Raw genomic sequence first — 17,973 nt, 5'->3', positions numbered from 1 at the left:
GCTGAGTGAACATAAACCGGTGGAACAGGGAACCATCAGCGTGGGAACTACGGGTCATGCATGAGTTTTACTCCTTTTGTTATTTTTTTACATTTGTGTGCTCTTTAAAAAAAAATAAAAAATGGCACTGAACACCTAAGAGTTTTCAGGGGCTATATATTGTTGGCCCTAGGACAAGAAACAATATGGGTGTGATTCTGACTTATGGCACCGCTGCCAGGTAAATGCATGAATTCCTCCATATTTTCTTCCAGAATACGGTCACCTTTATATGATTACTAAGGGAGAAGGATGTGGACACTGACCGGCTCTCAGTCCAGCATGGCTCGATGGGCTGTCCTCATGCACTTTGTACACGTATGTCCTCATGTCTATCCCGCGTAGATGCTGCAGCTTGTATGTCTGTAATTCGAGGCATGAATAAACATAGAGCATGTCCGGATAAAGCATTGAGGCTGAATGTTTAATTTAGTCACTTTATTCAGAAAACTAAAAGATCAGCTCCATTTTCTGATACAGAACTCCCAAATCCCCTCCACATACAGGACATAAGATTTGAATGTGAAAATTCCAGTGTCCTGCAGTCACCACTAGAGGGAGCTTAGGAGCCTAACGAATACTCTCATATAGTGACCCTAATAATAGGAGAGTACATGGCATATTACATTTCCCAGAGCCGGTATGTCACTCTCCACAAGGAGAAACGTTACCCCTTAGATCTCAATAAGAAACTTTGTAATACAACTTATCAGATAAATTTACCTCTTTCTCCTCCTGATCTGATCATTTATTCTCAAAATTCTCAAATCCCGGGTAAAATCAGTATTCAGTGAAGACAGATATTGTTCCATTGCTGAGATAGATTCTTATCAGCTGTCATCTCCTTCGTAGATGGGAGGAGGTGATCAGGAGGTGCAGTCGGAGTCTTCATAGAATGTTATCAGAGGTAACCGTCATCTCCCACCTCTCAGTAATGTAACAATGTGTCTTCACTGAATACAGATGTTACCGTGGAATTGAAAATTTTGAGAATGAATGATCAGTTCAGGAGGAAAAAGAAGATTTCTCTGATAAGATATATTACAAAGTTGCTTATTTTCATGTGTATGATTGATTTTTGAAGCAAAAATAAAAATTTTGATGTCACTTTAAATCATTAAAAGTAAAATGCTAATTTATAGAACTCATTAATAGGGGGCTCAGAGGGGGCTCAGTGCTCAGATATTAATCCTGATGCATTTTTTGGTGATTACTTAAAGGGCTTGTACAACTAAGACAAAAAAAAAAGTTTTTTATGCTAATTTTTTAACCTACTAATATACTTTCATTATTATTTTAGCACTGGTGACCCAATTTCACTGCCGGTTCTGCTGCACTCCAGACTTTATTCTGACACAGAAAGTGATCTTCGTTCTCTCCATCCCCCCTACTTCCCCTCCGTGTCGGCACCTGATTAGTGATGTGTGTGAAGGGTGCTGGCTCAGGGTCTCAAATACATCCCTTTTCTCTGTCTCTGCACCAGTTGTGAGAGAAGGGGTTTGGCTTAGCAAATGAACACTGCCTAACATGCAAAGCCATTACTGCTCACTTAAGGACACATAGGAAGAAAGCGACACCGAGACTAAAATAATAGTAAAATTATGACAGCTACGTCATCATATGTCGTGTCCTTGACTTTGATGCAGGCTCACAAACCGAGCCCGCTACTTTCCCGGCAGATGATGGCTGAATTATTCAGCCATCATTATTCAGTTCTGGCTGGATAACCCCTTTAACAAGTACCAATAATATGGATGTAAAATGTACAGTATATGTACAACATACAACCGCTCCTATCCGTATGTTCTGCTATTATTTGCATAGATTATGTAAAATATTTGCATTTACCTGAATTTCAAAGCCAAATTGTTCATTATCCTGTTTTGTAATAACCACTACTCTCCTGAAAAACAAAACACATGATAAATATTCAGTTATTACATTCCCTCTCCAGATTTGATGTGTTAGAATATCCATCCGAGAAATTACATTTTGCCAAAAATATATTAAAAAGGATCCATCAGCAGAATATTCCCCATAAAGAAGAATATCTTGCTGACAGATCCATGTTGACATAGATATTAGATATTTAACCATTATGTTGGCAGCTTCTGATTCCTAAATATTAGTATGTAAAGAAGAAAATACAATCTCTTGGCAATACTATAAGGTAGTAAAGGGCTAAAAACAGATTTTTCAAGCATCAGAATTCTGGGGCAATTTTTCCCCTTTGCTCTGCTGAAAGGGGTATGACTAGCCTGAAAGGCCTGTAGTTGGTGTAGTAATAATAATATTAGGAAATACCTCCAATTAGAAATGTTGATAGTTCTTCTGATTAGCTATGTCACTTACCTCATGTACAGGGCATTGCAGTAGTTTAGTTATCCATTGTTACGACCACTAGCAACTAACTGTCATTATATGAGTGGTCGTAACCATGGATACCTAATCCACTGCAATGCCCCACACATAAGTTAAGCAACATAGCTAATCAAGAGAACTATACTACATCTATAACAGGAGGTATTTGCTAATATTATTATTATTACACATACTATGTATTGGGACAGGATTTTGGAGATGGGAGCACCCCTTTAATATATACAGTACTGATAAATAAGTCACAGTGTTCATAGCTTAGGCTAGCCTAAACCCTTTTCTATGAACCATCCTCCACAACGACCACCAGCCTGAATCATTGACACCCATGTGAGAGCATGGTTTACTTTCAGAAATTGTAAAGAATGTGAAGTATTGTAGAATATTTATTCGCAGGTTTAGGAACCGCAATGACATGAATGAGTTTTATTCTTACTGTGCTCTAGTCAAAGGTTCATTGATTTTAGGCTAGAGATTAGAAACATGGGGACTTCCATCTGTTCTTAAATGAAACTGTCTCTAATTCCCTGGCAGCTTTTTTAAAGCCTGATAGTGAGATAATTTACCAATAATCAACTAAAAATGTGAAAGAATATAAATAGTAGATATTTTCTAAATCATCTTTCTCAATAACCAAAAATATCCGTAAAAAAAGGGGCTGAGAATTCATTTTATAAACATGACTTTAATGTCGACGTTTCGCTATCAGAGATCCCTTCACCAGAGCAACCAAGACTTCATTATCAACTTGTAGTAACAGCCTATCTTCAAGAGCATGTTCTATACTCTATTACATACACAAACCTGTTTGGTTCTGATCCCGTTGAGTCAATCAGTGAATTTGATCTTGACTTGATAAGCTGTAAAGAATGGAAATTCTGTCATTCACACATCTGTTAATGTTGACATTTCTGGGGTTCTCAAGAAGAGCATTGAGACACACATCTTAACGTATGGAGCCTTCTACATTCCATAAAAATTCAATTCTACCAAAAATCAGAGAATTATCAGCTGTTCCTACTAAAACTAGCTCCTGGGGTGACAGTTACACAGCTTTACAGCTCTTACAGTAAAGAATCCTGCACAATTTATCTCAGCCTGATGGAAGCTTGATGATGTTTGTTCAGATTGTTGTTAAGATTTTTTAGTCGTATAAGTCATATCTTAGTTTCAATAGTTTTAAGATTGAAGGTAGACTTAAAGCGAACCTGACTGGTCCCCCTTGCACTCAGAACAACCAGCAGTTATGTCTACCTATCTAAATTCCCTGCCGAACAGCCCCTTTATTACATTGAACACTTAAATAGATGTCACACATGTGGATCGTGGACCCACTGTGCCACGGGCCAGGCTTACCCTGGAGGGGCGTCTTTGAGTGGCAACCTGGTATTCACTGGAGACTCTGATGGTGAGGTCAGGCTTGTGCTGCAGGTAGCCACCAAGTACTACTCTAGGGCAGTGTCCTGTATAGTAGCAGCTAACTCCAAGCGTCAGGGACTCTAGTTCAGATAATATGGCCCCTGGATATGGGACAGAGTGACCACTGGGACTGGTTCGGATAATGCGGCCACTGGATACAGGACAGAATGTCCAATGGAAGTGGTTCGGATAGTGCGACCAGGACAGGTAGTACTTAGTACTGGAAGGTTAGGTATAGGAACGGGTTTAGACAGAATGGACAGAACTGGCTTCAGATTCAGGTACCACTGGAATGACTTCAAGTTCAGGTATCGCCGGAGCAGCTTCAGGATTTGGTACCACAAGGTGGCATCAGGGTCTGACATAGCCTGAGTTGGTTCAGATACCACTGGAGCAGCTTCAGGGTCAAGTACTTCAGAGCGGCTTCAGGCTCAGGTACTTCAGAGCTGCTTTAGGTTCAGGTACTTCAGAACGGCTTCAGGTTCAGGTACTTCAGAGCGGTTTCAGGCTCAGGTACTTCAGAACGGCTTCAGGTTCAGGTACTTCAGAGCGGCTTCAGGTTCAGGTACTTCAGAGCGGCTTCAGGCTCAGGTACTTCAGAGCAGCTTCAGGCTCAGGTACTTCAGAACGGCTTCAGGTTCAGATACTTTAGAGCGGCTTCAGGCTCAGGTACTTCAAAGCGGCTTCAGGCTCAGGTACTTCAGAGCGGCTTCAGGTTCAGATACTTCAGAGCGGCTTCAGGTTCAGATACTTCAGAGCGGCTTCAGGCTCAGGTACTTTAGAACGGCTTCAGGTTCAGGTACTTCAGAGAGGCTTCAGGTTCAGATACTTCAGAGCGGCTTCAGGTTCAGATACTTCAGAGCGGCTTCAGGCTAAGGTACTTCAGAGCGGCTTCAGGCTCAGGTACTTCAGAGCGGCTTCAGGTTCAGGTACTTCAGAGCAGCTTTAGGCTCAGGTACATCAGAGCGGCTTCAGGCTCAGGTACTTCAGAGCGGTTTCAAGCTCAGATACTTCAGAGCGGCATCAGGCTCAGGTACTTCAGAGCAGCTTTAGGCTCAGGTACTTCAGAGCGGTTTCAGGTTCAGATACTTCAGAGCGGCTTCAGGCTCAGGTACTTCAGAGCGCCTTCAGGTTCAGGTACTTCAGAGCGGCTTCAGGCTTAGGTACTTGAGAGCGGTTTCAAGCTCAGATACTTCAGAGCGGCTTCAGGCTCAGGTACTTCAGAGCGGCTTCAGGCTCAGGTACTTCAGAGCGGTTTCAAGCTCAGATACTTCAGAACGGCTTCAGGCTCAGGTACTTCAGAGCAGCTTTAGGCTCAGGTACTTCAGAGCGGTTTCAGGTTCAGATACTTCAGAGCGGCTTCAGGCTCAGGTACTTCAGGTTCAGGTACTTCAGAGCGGCTTCAGGCTCAGGTACTTCAGAACGGCTTCAGGCTCAGGTACTTCAGAACGGCTTTAGGCTCAGGTACTTCAGAGCGGCTTCAGGCTCAGGTACTTCAGAGCGGCTTCAGGCTCAGGTACTTCAGAGCGGCTTCAGGCTCAGGTACTTCAGAACAGTTTCAGGTTCAGGTACTTCAGAGCGGTCTCAAGCTCAGATACTTCAGAGCGGCTTCAGGCTCAGGTACTTCAGAGCAGCTTTAGGCTCAGGTACTTCAGAGCGGCTTCAAGCTCAGGTACTTCAGAACGGTTTCAGGTTCAGGTACTTCAGAGCGGTTTCAAGCTCAGATACTTCAGAGCGGCTTCAGGCTCAGGTACTTCAGAGCAGCTTTAGGCTCAGGTACTTCAGAGCGGTTTCAGGTTCAGATACTTCAGAGCGGCTTCAGGCTCAGGTACTTCAGAGCGGCTTCAAGTTCAGGTACTTCAGAACAGCTTCAGGTTCAGGTACTTCAGAGCGGCTTCAGGCTCAGGTACTTCAGAGCGGCTTCAGGTTCAGGTACTTCAGAGCGGCTTCAGGTTCAGGTACTTCAGAGCGGCTTCAGGCTCAGGTACTTCAGAACGGCTTCAGGTTCAGATACTTTAGAGCGGCTTCAGGCTCAGGTACTTCAGAGCGGCTTCAGGCTCAGGTACTTCAGAGCGGCTTCAGGTTCAGGTACTTCAGAGAGGCTTCAGGTTCAGATACTTCAGAGCGGCTTCAGGTTCAGATACTTCAGAGCGGCTTCAGGCTCAGGTACTTCAGAGCGGCTTCAGGCTCAGGTACTTCAGAACGGCTTTAGGCTCAGGTACTTCAGAGCGGCTTCAGGTTCAGGTACTTCAGAGCAGCTTTAGGCTCAGGTACTTCAGAGCGGCTTCAGGCTCAGGTACTTCAGAGCGGCTTCAGGCTCAGGTACTTCAGAGCGGCTTCAGGCTCAGGTACTTCAGAACGGTTTCAGGTTCAGGTACTTCAGAGCGGCTTCAGGCTCAGGTACTACAGAACGGTTTCAGGTTCAGGTACTTCAGAGCGGTTTCAAGCTCAGATACTTCAGAGCGGCTTCAGGCTCAGGTACTTCAGAGCAGCTTTAGGCTCAGGTACTTCAGAGCGGCTTCAAGCTCAGGTACTTCAGAACGGTTTCAGGTTCAGGCACTTCAGAGCGGTTTCAAGCTCAGATACTTCAGAGCGGCTTCAGGCTCAGGTACTTCAGAGCAGCTTTAGGCTCAGGTACTTCAGAGCGGTTTCAGGTTCAGATACTTCAGAGCGGCTTCAGGCTCAGGTACTTCAGAGCGGCTTCAGGTTCAGGTACTTCAGAACGGCTTCAGGTTCAGGTACTTCAGAGCGGCTTCAGGCTCAGGTACTTCAGAGCGGCTTCAGGCTCAGGTACTTCAGAACGGCTTCAGGTTCAGGTACTTCAGAGCGGCTTCAGGCTCAGGTACTTCAGAGCGGCTTCAGGTTCAGGTACTTCAGAGCGGCTTCAGGTTCAGGTACTTCAGAGCGGCTTCAGGCTCAGGTACTTCAGAGCAGCTTCAGGCTCAGGTACTTCAGAACGGCTTCAGGTTCAGATACTTTAGAGAGGCTTCAGGCTCAGGTACTTCAGAGCGGCTTCAGGTTCAGGTACTTCAGAGCAGCTTCAGGTTCAGATACTTCAGAGCAGCTTCAGGTTCAGATACTTCAGAGCGGCTTCAGGCTCAGGTACTTCAGAGCGGCTTCAGGCTCAGGTACTTCAGAACGGCTTTAGGCTCAGGTACTTCAGAGTGGCTTCAGGTTCAGGTACTTCAGAGCAGCTTTAGGCTCAGGTACTTCAGAGCGGCTTCAGGCTCAGGTACTTCAGAGCGGTTTCAAGCTCAGATACTTCAGAGCGGCTTCAGGCTCAGGTACTTCAGAGCAGCTTTAGGCTCAGGTACTTCAGAGCGGTTTCAGGTTCAGATACTTCAGAGCGGCTTCAGGCTCAGGTACTTCAGAGCGGCTTCAGGTTCAGGTACTTCAGAGCGGTTTCAGGCTCAGGTACTTCAGAACGGCTTTAGGCTCAGGTACTTCAGAGCGGCTTCAGGCTCAGGTACTTCAGAGCGGCTTCAGGCTCAGGTACTTCAGAGCGGCTTCAGGCTCAGGTACTTCAGAACGGTTTCAGGTTCAGGTACTTCAGAGCGGCTTCAGGCTCAGGTACTTCAGAACGGTTTCAGGTTCAGGTACTTCAGAGCGGTTTCAAGCTCAGATACTTCAGAGCGGCTTCAGGCTCAGGTACTTCAGAGCAGCTTTAGGCTCAGGTACTTCAGAGCGGCTTCAAGCTCAGGTACTTCACAATGGTTTCAGGTTCAGGTACTTCAGAGCGGTTTCAAGCTCAGATACTTCAGAGCGGCTTCAGGCTCAGGTACTTCAGAGCAGCTTTAGGCTCAGGTACTTCAGAGCGGTTTCAGGTTCAGATACTTCAGAGCGGCTTCAGGCTCAGGTACTTCAGAGCGGCTTCAGGTTCAGGTACTTCAGAGCGGTTTCAGGCTCAGGTACTTCAGAGCGGCTTCAGGTTCAGATACTTCAGAATGGCTTTAGGCTCAGGTACTTCAAAGCGGCTTCAGGCTCAGGTACTTCAGAGCGGCTTCAAGCTCAGGTACTTCAGAACGGCTTTAGGCTCAGGTACTTTAGAGCGGCTTCAGGTTCAGGTACTTCAGAGCGGCTTCAGGCTCAGGTACTTCAGAACGGTTTCAGGTTCAGGTACTTCAGAGCGGTTTCAAGCTCAGGTACTTCAGAGCGGCTTCAAGCTCAGGTACTTCAGAACGGTTTCAGGTTCAGGTACTTCAGACCGGTTTCAAGCTCAGATACTTCAGAGCGGCTTCAGGCTCAGGTACTTCAGAGCGGCTTCAGGTTCAGGTACTTCAGAGCGGTTTCAGGCTCAGGTACTTCAGAACGGCTTCAGGCTCAGGTACTTCAGAGCGGCTTCAGGTTCAGATACTTCAGAATGGCTTTAGGCTCAGGTACTTCAGAGCGGCTTCAGGCTCAGGTACTTCAGAGCGGCTTCAGGCTCAGGTACTTCAGAGCGGCTTCAAGCTCAGGTACTTCAGAACGGCTTTAGGCTCAGGTACTTCAGAGCGGCTTCAGGTTCAGGTACTTCAGAGCGGCTTCAGGCTCAGGTATTTCAGAACGGTTTCAGGTTCAGGTACTTCAGAACGGCTTCAGGCTCAGGTACTTCAGAACGGCTTCAGGCTCAGGTACTTCAGAGCGGCTTCAGGCTCAGGTACTTCACAATGGTTTCAGGTTCAGGTACTTCAGAGCGGTTTCAAGCTCAGATACTTCAGAGCGGCTTCAGGCTCAGGTACTTCAGAGCAGCTTTAGGCTCAGGTACTTCAGAGCGGTTTCAGGTTCAGATACTTCAGAGCGGCTTCAGGCTCAGGTACTTCAGAGCGGCTTCAGGTTCAGGTACTTCAGAGCGGTTTCAGGCTCAGGTACTTCAGAACGGCTTCAGGCTCAGGTACTTCAGAGCGGCTTCAGGTTCAGATACTTCAGAATGGCTTTAGGCTCAGGTACTTCAAAGCGGCTTCAGGCTCAGGTACTTCAGAGCGGCTTCAAGCTCAGGTACTTCAGAACGGCTTTAGGCTCAGGTACTTTAGAGCGGCTTCAGGTTCAGGTACTTCAGAGCGGCTTCAGGCTCAGGTACTTCAGAACGGTTTCAGGTTCAGGTACTTCAGAGCAGTTTCAAGCTCAGATACTTCAGAGCGGCTTCAAGCTCAGGTACTTCAGAGCAGCTTTAGGCTCAGGTACTTCAGAGCGGCTTCAAGCTCAGGTACTTCAGAACGGTTTCAGGTTCAGGTTCTTCAGACCGGTTTCAAGCTCAGATACTTCAGAGCGGCTTCAGGCTCAGGTACTTCAGAGCGGCTTCAGGTTCAGGTACTTCAGAGCGGTTTCAGGCTCAGGTACTTCAGAACGGCTTCAGGCTCAGGTACTTCAGAGCGGCTTCAGGTTCAGATACTTCAGAATGGCTTTAGGCTCAGGTACTTCAGAGCGGCTTCAGGCTCAGGTACTTCAGAGCGGCTTCAAGCTCAGGTACTTCAGAACGGCTTTAGGCTCAGGTACTTCAGAGCGGCTTCAGGTTCAGGTACTTCAGAGCGGCTTCAGGCTCAGGTATTTCAGAACGGTTTCAGGTTCAGGTACTTCAGAACGGCTTCAGGCTCAGGTACTTCAGAGCGGCTTCAGGCTCAGGTACTTCAGAGCTGCTTCAGGCTCAGGTACTTCAGAATGGCTTTAGGCTCAGGTACTTCAGAGCGGCTTCAGGTTCGGATACTTCAGAGCGGCTTCAGGCTCAGGTACTTCAGAGCGGCTTCAGGTTCAGATACTTTAGAGCAGCTTCAGGCTCAGGTACTTCAGAACGGCTTTAGGCTCAGGTACTTCAGAGCGGCTTCAGGTTCAGGTACTTCAGAGCGGCTTCAGGCTCAGGTACTTCAGAGCGGCTTCAGTCTCAGGTACTTCAGAGCAGCTTCAGGTTCAGATACTTTAGAGCAGCTTCAGGCTCAGGTACTTCAGAACGGCTTTAGGCTCAGGTACTTCAGAGCGGCTTCAGGCTCAGGTACTTCAGAGCGGCTTCAGGCTCATGTACTTCAGAGCTGCTTCAGGCTCAGGTACTTCAGAACGGCTTTAGGCTCAGGTACTTCAGAGCGGCTTCAGGTTCAGATACTTCAGAGCGGCTTCAGGCTCAGGTACTTCAGAACGGCTTCAGATTCAGATACTTTAGAGCAGCTTCAGGCTCAGGTACTTCAGAGCAGCTTCAGATTCAGGTACCGTCAGATGGCTTCGGGTTCAGGTATGTTCAGATTGGATTCAGACTCAGGCTATCGCCGGAGCTGCTTTGGGTTCAGTTACCCACAGAGCGGCATCAGGTTCACATTACAAGGAATATTGAAACAAGTACTAATTCAGACAAGACAGGGGACCTGGCAACTGACAAGTTGTACAACAAAAAATAACTAGGCACCTCCAAACAGAGGAGCGTGCCTTATATACCTGATGCCTACCAGCTATTGGCTGGGGATATTTCCAAGGCATGCTCACTGCCCCTTTAAGATTCAGGGAGCGGGCACACACATTAGATGCGCCACCGGGACACAGTGTACGCAGGCCCAGGGAACCAGAAAGCTACAGCAGAACACTGGGACACCGCCAAGCAGCCGAAACAGTGAGTATGTTGGCGTCCCTGCCGTAAGTGGGGAAAGAAATCATGCCGGGATGCCAGCATTGGCGTTAAAAAGATCTGTAGAAAAAGTATTTCTAAAGTAAATAATGATATACAAATAAACCCTTCAAATAGTCGAGGGGGCGTTACTTTCCCCAGACTGGTCGGTCCACTTAGCATGTTATTATGCCCCTGTGGGCCTGACAGCAAGACTTGCATCACTGGCAATGATGCCAGTGCTATGCAAATCTCACACACATTTGTTCCTTCACATCATTGAGCCTCTGAAATCCGATGTACTGTATGTACCCCGGCTTCAGAGAGCTGCACTTGCGCATGATCGGAAGTCTTCTGCACCTCCAGTCATGCGCAGTGCGCCTCTCTGAAGTCGGGACGCGTACACCAGGCTTCAGAGGCTCAATGATGTGAGGGAACAAAGTCACGCACATGCGCGAGAATTGTATAGCACTGGCGATGATGCCACACCCACGGGGGCATAATAATATGCTAAGTGGGTCTACTAGTCTGGGGAAACTAACGCAGCATTGACTACTCAAAGGGTTCATTTTCTTATCATAAGAAGATTTTAGAAAGACTTTTTCTAAAGATCTGTTTATGTGTCCAATGTAATAGAGGGGCTGGTAAGCAGGGTATTATGATAGGTAGCAATCATTGCTGGTGGTTCTGGGGGCATGGGGGACCTATCAGGTTTACTTCAAGTCCATCAAGTTCAACCTATAGCCTAACATGTTAATCCAGAGGAGGGAAAAAGGCAAGGATTCTTCACTGCAAGAGCTGTGGAAAATATTACGTTAGAAAGATAGTCTACCTTACATGATCGCCTAAAAAAGACATTTATGGGGCCATAAACATTAGACTATGGTCATCAAAACCCATTAACTTCAGTGGTTCTGGCCAACTAATTAATGTTGAATTTCAATATGCCCACTCCCTTGTTCTCAAGGGAATGCCTGGCAGCAGCTTTATTCCTTATTTCTTTTGAGAATACATTCACACAATCTAAACTCCCGAAAGCATTTCACAGAGCTAAAGCCAAAGGGGTGGAAGACTAAACTAAGAGTGACAATTCATAAGCCAGCCTTTAAAGGGACACTGTGACCTGAATTTGGAGGGAACAATCTTTAGACCTAGGGGCTGGGTTTTCGGGTGTTTGATGCACCCTTTCCTTACCCGACGGCTGCATGCTGGCTGCAATATTGGACTGAAGTTCATTCTCTGTCCTCCGTAGTACATGCCTGCACAAGGCAAGATTGCATCAAACACCCGAAAACCCAGCCCCTAGGTCTAAAGATTGTTCCCTCCAAATTCAGGTGACAGTGTCCCTTTAACCTAAAGAGGATGGAGAAGTTGCACCAAAAAATGGTAGATAAATTATAATCTGTAATTGCAAAACACCAAAAATTATTTTTTTCCCCATTTTTCACTATAACCACTAAGCACCAAAAAAATAAAGTTTTCAAAAAATATGTTGTTTTTACTTGTGACAGTGGTGGGCTTTTGTATCTTATTGCTGTCATATTTGTTGTCTCCAATCTAATGTCTTTTCAATTTTTCCAACATGTTCTATATATTAGTGAGTGTTCCTTCAATGGAAGTCTTCAAACATAGACTGGACAGACATCTGTCTGAGATGGTTTAGTGAGTCCTGCACTGAGCAGGGGGTTGGACACGCTTACCCTTGAGGTCCCTTCCAACTCTACCATTCCTTGATTCTATATTATCTGAAAACTTGGATCTTTTTTTTGCACTATAAGCCATTCTCATTTATGTTCACAGTTCTATAGTTTCCCCAATTTATGTGAAGTTCATGTTCAAAAAGAATTATTTAGAAGTGACACTTACCTGCTTGTGGCTCCGTGGTAATGTTGCTAAGGCCCCTACCAAACAATGACTTCCTCTACGACCATCCAAGCCGTTATTCCATAATGTTTTGGAAGAAGCTCCGAAGCCGCTAAGAACAAGGTTTTCCAGCTGAGATCCACACTTCTCCCGTGTCCGGGGCCTCATCGCAGACATGATGATGGTCTATCAGCCGATTCCCTTCACAGAAATTTCATATCTGCTTAGAAACGAGAAAATACATTGCCTGTTGCGAATGAGAACGGAAATATAGTGCTTGTGGTTTTCCTATGTAAAACTCGTAAATCTTTTTTGATACAAGAGGAGCATTTGTGTCTACATTAACTCTTGCTTAACAAATTTTTCTTACACCTGACAACTGAAGAACATTGACAAAAATGTGTGCACAGGAAGAGTGCAAAACAGTTTCTTAAAACTCATTACGAAACATTATGAAAAAAGAAAAAAATCTGATTTCTTCCCACTCTTAAAAAACATTCTGATGGGCTTAATTGGCTCCTAAGGATTCCTCGATTGGTGGGCATAGTCATGTCCAAGTTTTCGTCAAAGTTAGTTTCTAAGCTAAAGAAATCAAGTTAAAAGGAGAACAATGACCCAAGTCAAGTGTTCATTTCAGTCTAAGAGTCCCAGAATGATATTTTTGGAGAGGGATATGTGACAGAATTTTTTGGCTTTTCAAATTCAACCCTCATCTTGAATCGTCTCGTCTTTTCCATTAGTCTTTGGGTTTGCAATCCTCATTGGTTTTTAACCATTTCAGTGTTCTTTGCTTCCTCAGTTGTCTTTAACCTTACCCAGCTGATAGGATGTTCTTCCTTTTTTATTCTACTCACAGATGTGTTTTTCGCTCTTCTACCACGCTTCCTCTACTGCCTTCACATCCACGCAACTTCTCACCCCCCTAGTCAAAGAAGGTGGCACGTTTGTTTCGTCCTTCGGTGGAGCCATCAGATACCACCACTAACTTATGTCTGTTTAGTGAAAAGTGGTTTATCAGGTCTCGACAGAGGAGTTCAGGGGTGTATCTGCCTTGGCACAGAATTCTTGAAGCTCACAAAAATATGAACATATATTTAGTACAGTTGCTAAAAATTATTCATCCATCAAGTTCAACAGAGGGATGAAAAACGATAAAAGGAAGGTGTATAGGTGCATGATCCAGTCTGCTCTAAAGAGCATATTTTTTGTCTGATCCAGAATGGCCATCGAGTAGATCAACATTCAGAAGAAGAATTTTATACATGTACAGAAAAATATTAAATTTGAGAGTCCTCAGTGGTTGATACCTTTTAATGGCTAACTGAAAAGATAATAACAAATTGCAGCTTTCGTGACTACTCCAGTCTCTTCATCAGTTTTCTAGTTAACAACTACTAAGGACTCTCAAATCTTAATATTTTTTCTATCTACTGGCTAACAAGGTACAAAGCTATCTATCTTTCCTTTATATATGTATATAAAATGTATGTGATTTTTTCCCCAAAATATATATTTTTATATTTGAATGTAATTTGCATAGTCAAAAGGAATGAAGACATAAAGCCATCAAATTCACCAACAGGTTTACTAAAAGTGATCTGAGTTCCATACCAGTCTATGTATCTACTGGACTGTAGAGAAAAAAAGAAAAAAAAACACGGTGCTTCCAAACTTAAGTTGGGTTTGTATCACCAGACTAGTGGAAATCCACCCAGAATCTCATCTTAGGAGGTTGTGCTGGGAGCAGGCACAACACTGGGGGTCAAAGTATGGTGTAAATCCGAGTGTTTAAGGAACTAGCTGCAGCAGTCGCTCAGGAACGCTTGTGATGTCTAGGCATCCATGCAAAATACTTAAAATAAAATCTGGAGGAAAATACTTGATCCTTAGGTGCAACTGGTTGAAGAAGTCTGGATGGAATGAGAAGTGGATCCAATGGGATGTAGAATAAATGAGTATTTTATTGTTAAAAAATTACTCAATGGAAAAAAAAATAAAAAAAAATTATGAAATGGGAGGTAAAGGGCACAGTTTCAATGCTGAACCAGTATCTTCATAATTTAGAACAATACAATATTCACTTAAACTACATGCCAATCCACTTCTCATTCTGTCCAGACTTCCTCAACCTGTAGTGCCCAATACTCACTATTTTCTTCCAGACCTTATTTTAAATCTCTTTTTCTAAGCTTGGGTTAATAAGTTAGATTAATGGAAACTGTTTACTGGCTGTGGGCTTTGGGCCACTGCCTGAAAGCAAAATAGTCAGCTGATTGCTGCGTTGATCCAGAAGTAGGAATTTTCTTCTCCTCATACTACACAATCCTTGGGAGAAAATTTTCCACTGGATTGTGTTACGTTTTGGTTGTACCTTAAAGGGTAGGATATAACTTCATCACCGCTTGGCATCTGATAGCTGGGAGGACCCCCAACAATCCTGAGAATTGGACTCTACGAGTAATCCAATGTACAGATGATAACTTCCATACCGAGTACAAACCCTTTAAACTTGATTGTCCTCCTTCTTCTGTAACACTGGCCAAATACATTAAAGAGACCCAGACAGTTAGTAGATTTGAATTGCAAAACTGATGAGAGAACCAAATAGGTGAGTTATAAATGAGTTATAACATATCTAGGTGGATGGTCAGACTAGTTGCTTGACTGATGGGCGGCTTAAACGTCCATCTAGGAGACCTCTAGAGCTATCACTTTAGAGCAGAGGAGAGGCTCCTTGGATGTGATACAGTTTGAAAATATGGCCCACAGACTAGAAAAAGTTGTACATTTTTGCCCTTTTCTGATAGCCTTGATATAAATTCGATGGTCTATCGTTAGATCACTGGGAATCTGTCTCATAGCAATCCTTCTGAACAGCTTAGTTGAAAAGGACAAGGCTGCGATACCCAGGACGACCGCTACTACATGTATGCAGTGTAATAATGAAGTGACTGCAGTGCTACATGAGTGCTACAGCTCCTTCAAACGGCAGATCTACAGGGGTGCCAATAGTCTGAACCCCCCTCTGATTTAAAGGGGTTGTCCACTTCCTTCTGTAGCTTCTATATGCAATACCTTCCACAGTGACATTTAAAGAAAACTGTCACCGGGTCTCCCAGTGCTCGCATGACATTGTTATGCCACGTGAGCCCTGAGGCCAATCAGCGGCCACTAATGGGCTGTTTCGTTCACACTTCCTTTGGATGAAACTCAGACAATCGGTTGAGGTGTGAGCATTGAGGTCCATTAGCCGTCACTGATTGGATTGGCTACTGTGCTTACATGACAATGTCACACAAGTACAGGGAGATCCTGTACTGACATCACTGGAATGGAACTGGTGCAGAAGGTGAGTATAGGGTTTTTCTTCAGTTTACACAGTGGTCTACCGCGTTTAAGAAGGGTTTAATCAAAAAGAGGACAACCCTTTAATTTTGACAGACATTCTTAAAGTTGTCCATACACACAAAATAGCTGTCAAACGAACATTTGTTCATCAGAAAGATATCTCTCTTGATTCCCCTCCCTCCCGTCAATGGGGAGAGAGGCAAGCTGTTGCCAGACTGCTCTAGCAGCGTCTCCCCTAAAAAACAAAAGGATCGGGTGTTGAAATTCCAACTGCCCCATCCTTGCCTCTTCCGAGGCCTCAATGCACAGCAGACGGTCAGCGGACTCGATTGGCTTTGACCTAATGTACAGTTAGGTCCATATATATTTGGACAGAGACAACATTTTTCTAATTTTGGTTATAGACATTACCACAATGAATTTTAAACAAAGCAATTCAGATGCAGTTAAAGTTCAGACTTTCAGCTTTCATTTGAGGGTATCTACATTAAAATTGGATGAAGGGTTTAGGAGTTTCAACTCCTTAACATGTGCCACTCTGTTTTTAAAGGGACCAAAAGTAATTGGACAGATTCAATAATTTTAAATAAAATGTTAATTTTTAGTACTTGGTTAAAAACCCTTTGTTGGCAATGACTGCCTGAAGTCTTGAACTGATGGACATCACCAGACGCTGTGTTTCCTCCTTTTTGATGCTCTGCCAGGCCTTCACTGCGGTGGTTTTCAGTTGCTGTTTGTTTGAGGGCCTTTCTGTCTGAAGTTTAGTCTTTAACTAGTGAAATGCATGCTCAATTGGGTTGAAATCAGGTGACTGACTTGGCCATTCAAGAATATTCCACTTCTTTGCTTTAATAAACTCCTGGGTTGCTTTGGCTTTATATTTTGGGTCATTGTCCATCTGTAGTATGAAACAACGACCAATCAGTTTGGTTGCATTTGGCTGGATCTGAGCACACAGTATGGCTCTGAATACCTCAGAATTCATTCAGCTGTTTCTGTCCTGCGTCACATCATCCATAAACACTAGTGACCCAGTGCCACTGGCAGCCATGCATGCCCAAGCCATCATACTGCCTCCGCCGTGTTTTACAGATGATTTGGTATGCTGTGGATCATGATCTGTACCACGACTTCGCCAGACTTTTCTCTTTCCATCATTCTGGTAGAGGTTGATCTTGGTTTCATCTGTCCAAAGAATGTTCTTCCAGAACTGTGCTGGCTTTTTTAGATGTTTTTTAGCAAAGTCCAGTCTAGCCTTTTTATTCTTGATGCTTATGAGTGGCTTGCACCGTGCAGTGAACCCTCTGTATCTACTTTCATGCAGTCTTCTCTTTATGGTAGATTTGGATATTGATATGCCTACCTCCTGGAGAGTGTTGTTCACTTGGTTGGCTGTTGTGAAGGGGTTTCTCTTCACCATGGAGATTATTCTGCGATCATCCACCACTGTTGTCTTCCATGGGCGCCCAGGTCTTTTTGCATTGATGAGTTCACCAGTGCTTTCTTTCTTTCTCAGGATGTACCAAACTGTAGATTTTGCCACTCCTAATATTGTAGCAATTTCTCGGATGGGTTTTTTCTGTTTTCGCAGCTTAAGGATGGCTTGTTTCACCTGCATGGAGAGCTCCTTTGACCACATGTTTACTTCACAGCAAAACTTTCCAAATGCAAGCACCACACTTCAAATCAACTCCAGGCCTTTTATCTGCTTAATTGAGAATTACATAACGAAGGGATTGCCCACACCTGTCCATGAAATAGCCTTGGAGTCAATTGTCCAATTACTTCTGATCCCTTTAAAAACAGGGTGGCACATGTTAAGGAGCTGAAACTCCTAAACCCTTCATCCAATTTTAATGTGGATACCCTCAAATGAAAGCTGAAAGTCTGAACTTCAACTGCATCTGAATTGCTTTGTTTAAAATTCATTGTGGTAATGTCTATAACCAAAATTAGAAAAATGTTGTCTCTGTCCAAATATATATGGACCTAACTGTACATGCGGGCCTTTACGGTAAGTCATCAATTTTCAAAACTTTGACCTCAGTTCCAACAATAAAACTTAAAATTTATTATAACGCTTCCATATTACAGCAGTTCTTATATTTAGGCACTACTTATTTTTAGGCACTACAGATTTTTTAGTAACATCTTAGTAGAATGTGTTTCTCAAGGCAGTACAGAAGTTATAGTTGCACCCAATTCCCTGGAACCTAACATGACACCAAAGGCCATTTTGTCCCCTATGAGGAGACCAGTGCTATAAATGAAGTGTGATAGGCAGCAGCCCTATTATTGATTTTGCATTGATGGCCAGCAGCTGTCCTTTACACTTCTAAAGAACATTGTCCCCAATTAATCAT

At 44.2% G+C, this 17,973-nt stretch overlaps 1 protein-coding gene across 2 annotated transcripts in view; it reads right to left on the bottom strand.

The window, feature by feature from the left end:
* CYTIP (cytohesin 1 interacting protein) overlaps positions 1-17,973 on the bottom strand; it is a 61,149-nt gene that overhangs the window by 21,952 nt on the left and 21,224 nt on the right. Inside the window, exons 3-6 of one of the 2 annotated variants that reach the window (XM_077272926.1) lie at positions 12,266-12,482; positions 3,223-3,278; positions 1,888-1,942; positions 306-402 (exon numbers count right to left, since the gene is read on the bottom strand). In XM_077272926.1, coding sequence (XP_077129041.1) covers positions 306-402; positions 1,888-1,942; positions 3,223-3,278; positions 12,266-12,439 — 382 coding nt within the window. In that variant the 5' untranslated portion in view covers positions 12,440-12,482. Of the gene's footprint in view, positions 1-305; positions 403-1,887; positions 1,943-3,222; positions 3,279-12,265; positions 12,687-17,973 lie in introns of those variants that run through there. The other variant, XM_077272927.1, reaches the window with a different exon arrangement.

The sequence above is a fragment of the Ranitomeya variabilis genome, chromosome 7 (genome assembly GCF_051348905.1).
Source record: "Ranitomeya variabilis isolate aRanVar5 chromosome 7, aRanVar5.hap1, whole genome shotgun sequence".
Classification (NCBI taxonomy): domain Eukaryota; kingdom Metazoa; phylum Chordata; class Amphibia; order Anura; family Dendrobatidae; genus Ranitomeya; species Ranitomeya variabilis.
This window is presented reverse-complemented; position numbering and strand designations above follow the sequence as displayed.